This window comes from Pteropus vampyrus, unplaced genomic scaffold (assembly GCF_000151845.1).
Source record: "Pteropus vampyrus isolate Shadow unplaced genomic scaffold, Pvam_2.0 Scaffold15, whole genome shotgun sequence".
In the NCBI taxonomy this organism is placed as follows: domain Eukaryota; kingdom Metazoa; phylum Chordata; class Mammalia; order Chiroptera; family Pteropodidae; genus Pteropus; species Pteropus vampyrus.
In genome coordinates, this window is record NW_011888796.1 from 15221486 (window position 1) to 15228584 (window position 7099).

The 7099-nt window shown below is 47.5% G+C and overlaps 1 protein-coding gene and 1 long non-coding RNA gene across 3 annotated transcripts in view; one reads left to right on the plus strand and one right to left on the minus strand.

Annotated features, from left to right (window-relative positions):
- Positions 1-2019: 2019 nt before the first annotated feature.
- Positions 2020-4240, minus strand: LOC111735826. Its single transcript, XR_002778990.1, has 2 exons — positions 4066-4240; positions 2020-3712 (listed from the first exon to the last, which is right to left on the minus strand). It is a non-coding gene; the product is annotated as an uncharacterized LOC111735826 (long non-coding RNA).
- Positions 4241-4348: 108 nt separating this feature from the next.
- The window catches only part of ANP32A (acidic nuclear phosphoprotein 32 family member A), a 37438-nt gene continuing 34687 nt past the window's right edge, over positions 4349-7099 (plus strand). The window contains exon 1 of one of the 2 annotated variants that reach the window (XM_011385834.2): positions 4349-4616. In XM_011385834.2, the coding sequence (XP_011384136.1) occupies positions 4563-4616 (54 nt within the window). In that variant the 5' untranslated portion in view covers positions 4349-4562. The remainder of the gene's footprint in view (positions 4617-7099) is intronic. The other variant, XM_023527271.1, reaches the window with a different exon arrangement.

Sequence of the window (7099 nt, forward strand, 5' to 3'; positions counted from 1 at the left end):
AGCTTATGTTCCTCTACTGGATAAAAGTTTCCAAATACCTAATGTGGCTATCTCATTTGGTCATGTGCAAATGAATATATAATTTTTATATTCAAGCTGCTAGAATTTAGAATTTCTAAAGAAAGTTTAGGTTATGGATATAATGTCCCGAGGACCTACTATTTCAACTAGAAATACATTTAAAAATTGCTAATTACTCAGAATGCATTGTTGATCTCTAACTCAAGAAGAGCTGTAGAATATATATTTAAAAATACAGAATTACTTCTAGGTACAAATAAGAACTATTTCAAAGTAGATTATTTGAGAGAACAATTTTATCATATATATAGCTTAAAATTATAATTATTATTTGCAAATAGTAACTATAATAAAAATTCTTAGAAAGTCTGTTCTCTATCTCATATCTTAATAGACTTAAGTACCCTTTCCTTCACAGAGGTAAACTTCAACCCCAGATGCACTAAAACAAATTAGTAGCGTCTAAATTAATTGCATTTTTATTTTTCCAACCTAGATTGCCTTTAGTCAGTCTTGTTCTATGGCCCCTCATTCTGTTATCTGCCTTTAAAGCATTGAATTTTTTCTTTATAGCCATATTTAAATACTAAAAACAAGAGCTTATGGCTCTCTTTTTCTTCCTGGTGAATGGTAAACTTTTCTCTTATTGCTACCACAAAATTTTCTTTGATAAATTTAAGAAATGGATTCACAGAATTTCTAGTAATTTCCAAACAAGTGTGCAGGTGTTTGTTTTTTTTTTTTTTACTTTTCAAAATAAACTATCTTTAAGCTGCTTTTAAATTTTTACTATTATTTTTTTAAATCACATGACTATTTTCACCTAACGGTGCTTTTTCTTTACGACCAGCTCACTGATAAGGTAACTATTCAATAATTAAAAACTAAAACCATCTAATGCTTTATTAAGCAAATAACAGGTATGAATAACTAACTTTTTAGAACCTAGGCATCAACATTCTTTTGCTATTCAAATCAAAATGCTGTAGTAGTCTCACATTTGTTACCATGGATTTCAAAAGAATCTACATTTCTACATGTCCTATTTATATAGGACAAAAGAGAACATAATTAAGCTGGAGTCTTTCCATATCATTGTCTTTTGGGGTCCAGACAGCAAAACATTGATGTAGGTGAAAAAGTATTATGACAAGGTTCCAGTATATGTGATTCAAGCTGAAGAACAAAAAGCTGAACTATGAATATATTAGTTTAACTCATAAAAAGGATGCTAACCAGAGGGTCTCCATCTTTTAAAACCAAACAAGGACAAATGAGCTAAAATGGCAGCATGACCAACCCAGGTTATTTATAAAACTACTTTCCAACAAGTATCAAGAGGCTAAGGACATACGTTGCTCATATCTCCTAGAGAACAAGATAGGCTGCTTATTTGTTTGGAATGGCTCCTGATGGAAAATATTCTGGAAGGCAAAAAGATAATTTTTCCATACTCAAAGTCCATCTTTCTCCCTAAGGGCTCAAACCTTTGAGTTTTATCTTTTATTCTTCTCAGTGTGAATCAAATCCAGTTCCAGAAGTTTACAGACTCTCCATCTTTCGCAACCTAACCCCCATTGTATAATCACTCAGCAGTTAGGAACTCATTCTGTTCCCACTCACATCCAAATTAAGCCAAAATTCCTTGATAGGGGGCTTCTTTTCTTACTGTATCTTCTGATATGCAAAGCCATTCAGAATATTGATTTACTACTATAACATGCAATGAAATATAAGAAACAACTCCGTAAAATAAGGTATATGAGTTTTTTTTTTTTTTTGGTTTGATCAAGTAGTGTGGGGGCAAAAAGCTGAACTTTAGCTTAGTTATATTCCTATTTCCTTTGATAATTAAAAAAAACATTAAAATTTCCTTAAAAATAAACTACAAATAAATCTATTTGAGAGGAAGTCTCTTCTTTCAAAGTATGTTGGAAAGATGGGACATTAACTATGTCAATTGGTTATATACACTTTTTGGTTATTTCAACGTCTGTAATGATTGACATCTGGCAAAAACTTATTTCCATTTTCTAACACCAAAAGTTGTTATAAAAATGTATAAAGGTAAGGTGCATCTAAAAACAACTGTTAAATTTAATATTTTGACTTAGTGATCAAGCCATAATTTTTTTCAATCCTAGTTTTAATTTGTATCTGTCCACTCTCTTTAATGAGGGGTTGGGCTTCTAAGTCATCCTCTTCAGTCTTTGTATGATAAAGTGAGCTATTTGCTTCTGTTTAGCAGAGCTGGATGAGGAACATCCCGGCATTTGATTGGTTGGCTTTTAAGGGATTATGCCACTAGAAGGGCACTGTCCCATTATATCACATTGCTAGAGGTGTAGACCTAATTGGGGTTAAATATTTAAATTGAAGATGAGCATTTACCATCAGAGAACATAAACTTCAGGACTCCTATGTTACACAGATTCTACACATATTGACTTAATGTGCTTATGATGAAGAGCTGTTTTGAAATATCATATCCAGAAATAACAACTGACTCGAGCAAAGGGAAGGAATGTGGGGTCCCTCTATTTTTTTTTATAATGAAACCAATACAATTTTAAGAAATTCCAACTACACAAACTGACTTCAATAAGATTTAACAAAACAGGAAAACAAATATGTCAGCAGTCAGCAAGTCAAACTATACTATTTATACCCATTTGAAATAAAACAATGACTTTCCATTTTTATTCTCCATTTCCCAGCTTCTCAAAAATAAACATTACTTTTCAAATTCCATTTATTTTATTTGAAAGAATTTAGAGTAAAATGCTTATTAGTTGCAGGATTTTACGTTTGCAGTCCATCAGGTTACAATATTAAAAGTTCCTAGTTTCTTCCACAGTGTAAGCATTTTTGTATGTTTTATTTACATTCTGTCACTTTTTATTTCCTCCTAAACTTTATATGCCCAAGAATGAAACTGTATTAGTGTTACATAACATTTCAAATTTGCAGCATACATACTGGTTTATCTCTTCCTTGAACCCACGTCCCTGAAAAATAGACACATGTATCCCAAAAGAAAAAACTACCTTAGAGTGTATGGGGAAGTGTAGACGTGTAGAAAAGCATTGAAAAACAGTTGTATGGAAGGATAAAGATGTATCTGTCCTTGTTGACAACAATCCCCATGATTGACTAACAGCCACGGGCAGCCAACTTAGTACATGACAAGGTCCTAGGCCTGCCCATAGAAGTTGGTAACCCAGTGGGAATTATGGCTTTAAGGTCTCTACAACTAATGTGATCCGAAAAACAAAGCAAGCAAACAGAAAAACCTGGGGAAAGAGCTCCAAACAGAGCCTCTTTGGCAACCCAAATTGAAACATATGACTCAGGTGGACGATTAGAATAAATTGCGCCGTTTCCTTTCACTAGCTCTATAAAGCCCATAAATTGGTCCAGAAAACCAGGAATTAGCACCTTCCTTTCCTACTTTTTAATTAATATTCAATACATTCAGCAACAATTCTTAATCTATAGTCTTCATTCGTTTATTGACTAAACAGGATTCTGGGTGCCTCTAGGTCATCACTCCGGCCAAGCTGACCTCATATGACAGCAAACTGAAATGCCCCTCGGTGCAGACGGTCGAGGCCACGAGGTAAGTCAACCAAAGGTGGACGCATCTTGCTTTTATTTACTTATTAGAGGGGCGGCGATGGCCGCGGTTTGACTAGGACGAGGCAAGAGGCGAAAGGGCGCGCGGGTTGTGAGCCACTGGCAGGAGTGGGAGCCCGAGGAAGAGGTGGGGGGCAGTTGCCACGCTCCACCAGTTCGGACCGCGGGACCCAGAAAAATGACCAGCCCCTCCCCCCACTGCACCCTTGACCCCTCCCCCTCTTTTCAGGCCTTTCATCCGCCCGCTCGCCCAGCAGCCCGCCGCCCCCAGACCTCTCGCTGCCCGCGTCTTTCCGCAACCCGAGTGGGCGTCGCTTGCAGGCCTAGGGCGGCCCAGAAAAGCCCTGGGCTGGGCTAGGACCCCGACCCGATCCCTCCGGCCGCGCCCCTCCCCCTCGTATAACGCACCTGCGGCCCCGCCCCCGGCCAAACGCTGAGGCGGCGGCAGGTTGGCGAGGCCGGGCAGCTCGGCCCTCCAGGCAGTCACCTTCCCTTCCCCCGCCATTCCGCCCACCCCCCTCGCTCAGCCACGGAGCAGCCACCGCGCTCCTCAGCCGCCCCGAAATCTAAAGGGGTCCGTCTCCGGCACCACAACCAAATGGCTGAGCCTCCCTGGCCGACTGCGCAGCCCGCCCATTGGTCCCTTCCCCCCCCGCTGCCACTTTCACTGGCTGTTGCCCGGAGACCCTCGGCGACGATTGGCTTAAGTTGCTGTCGCTCATCCACAAGGCCGCAGATCCCGCCTCCACGGTGATCAGGTTTGTGTGCGCCGCGGGTGCTGGGGGCTCGAGGACCGAGCGGAGCTGGTTGAGCCTTCAAAGTCCTAAAACGCGCGGCCGTGGGTTCGGGGTTTATTGATTGAATTCCGCCGGCGCGGGAGCCTCTGCAGAAAGAGAGCGCGAGAGATGGATATGGACAAACGGATTCATTTAGAGCTGCGGAACAGGACGCCCTCTGATGTGAGCATTTGCCAAAAATATCTCTGTCGGTCCATTCTCTTACTTTGTGTGTATGTGTATGTACGTTGCGGGGAGGCACTTTTTTGAGGGGGGGGCGCCCGGGAGGTGTGGATTTGGGGGTCGGACTGCAAATGAATTGCAAGGTTGGGGGGTTGAAATGCCATCCGAGCATGTTCCGGCTGCTGCCGCCGCCGCTGCCCTTGGTGTGTGTGACTACCTGTGCGTGTGCTCCCGCGTGTGCGAGTGTGGGTGCGAGAGTGTGCGTGCGAGTGTGCACCCATCGGGGGCCAGCGGGCGCACGCGTTTGGGTCGGAGAGAATGAGGCAAAATCACCCTCTGAGCTCGCTGCTCCCATGACTCTGTCTGGGGGAAAGATTAACGAGAGAGGAGGAGGAAGGGGGCTGCCTCCCGGATTCAACAACAAAAAAGGGGGTTTATGTTTTATAAATGAATCTCCCCTTCCGCCCCCCTCCCGCGCCTTCCCCCTCCCTTTCTCTCTTTCGCGCACACACAATAAGTTTTGGGCTTTGCGAGTCCGGTTTAGTTTCTGATAAATGTGGGCCGAGGCCCCCGGGGAGAGCGCATGGGGAGGGGGCTGCAGTGGAGTTGGGAATGGCTCGAGTTTAAAGTGCGTCTTCATTTCTTTGCAGTGATGAGGCGAGAGACGGGGGAGCCATATTTGTAACTTTGTAGTGTTCGTGAACGCGCCCTTTCTCTCCCTCCCTCCCTTTCTCTGCCTCCCTTCCTCTTCTCCTCTTTCTCCCTCACTCTTTCCACCCCACCTTCAGGCCAGATGCTGATGTTTCTTCCTTTCCTTCCGAAGGGAAGATAAATTGGAAGCAAGGGGGAGGGATTTTCTAACGTGCAAAGGCACAGATAATCCCCGCGCCTCCCCACCTCGAGCGATCGCTGTTGCAAGTTACCCAAAGGCAACGTCCCGGTCCCCCCTCACCCCTGCTCCTTCCGGCCTCCCTAAGATGCCATCCTTCGAGTCCTGGCGTCCCCCCAGTCCGCACCCCCGGCCGGTTTTTCTCTGGGGTGAGCTCCTCGGCAGCCATTCGGCGCCTGGCTAATAAATGGGCACGGGAAACTTTGTCAGGACGCGAGCTGCCCGGAGCTGGTGCCTGTGGTGGGTATTGGCTGGGTCCAGATTGATGTGGGCTTAGGGAACACGCAGCTTCGGGATGGGAGTTTGCCTTCTCGTCGCCGTTATTGATTGGGCAACGGCGCGAGTAGGGCCGGAGGAAACTTACACGGCTGGGAACTGGGAGGCTCGGCGAAAGCCCACCTCCGAGGAGGGGGAAGGCCAGGGTGGGTTACTCGAACGCTCCTTTTTATTTCTGGCTCCCTCGCTTTCAAACTGTTTTATGCGAGTTGGCGGCTCAGCGGAGGAGACCCTAGGTCTGGGGCGGAAACGCTGGCCGACTCCCCTGTGGTCCCTTGGGGGACCAGGAGAGCGCGGGCGCGAGGGCTGCCGCTCCAGCGTCAGTGGCTAGGGTTCCAGAGTTGAGAGCACTGTGTACCGACCTGTCGCCCCTCCAGCCGGTTAAAACCCGAATTCCCGGCGAAGACAGGCCTTGCTTCCTCTTTTCTCTAGTTCCTCCCCCAAACCTGAGTGAGACTTTTGAAAACAAGATCCTTTTTGTGCCTCCCCCTCATAACGCAGCTGTGGACTGTAGACGTGCAGTGCCTGATGGCGCGCAGGGCGGGGAGGGGTTGGCGAAGGGCGGGGAGAGGTGCTCCGCGGAGAAGGCAGAAGTTGCCGCGAACAATTTGCCCGCGGCTCGCTTTTCTCTGGCGGGTTTCATCCCGGCTCGGACCGGGAGCCGGAGGATTTGGGGGCTGGGTGTGGTGATGGGGGAGGGGACCGAGCCGCGGTCTTCCCGCGTACTTCCGGAAGCCCCCTGTGCAGAGGGGGAAGGGCGCCAAGCAGGGGGCCGGGGTCGCGGTGGGTGTGGAGGCGAGGATGGCCGGGCCAACCCTATCCACACTACTGGCCAACTGGGAGCGAGCTCGAAAGCGGGTCGAACCGGCTCTTTAAACTTCCCGAGTGTGTGCTGGGGGAGGGGAGCGCGCAGAGCTGGGAGCTATTTCTCACGCTTCGCCCCCTCGCCGCCCAGGCTCTCTGCCCACATGCCTTCCCCCGGCCTCGAGGCGGGGTGCGGCGCGGCGGGTCGGGGGGGCACTTTCTATACGTTTCGGGAGGAGAGAGAGAGAAAGCTACCTAATGAGGGACAAAAGGGGTGGGGGAGGAGGAAGTATTTTTTTTTAACGTCCTTAAGACAAATAGCTCCTGAAGAGCGCCCCCTGCGCCCCTGCCCGCAGCGCTGCCCCCCTGGGCCCCCACACACCCACCTTCCGAGCCTCTCCCAACTCTGATCCAGGGGCTGGTGGCCACGCCGCGACGCCGAAATAGGACGAGCAGCCATGTTTCCCGGGTCTCGCGCGGCCCGCCCCGCCCCTCCCCCACGGCGCGGCCGGCG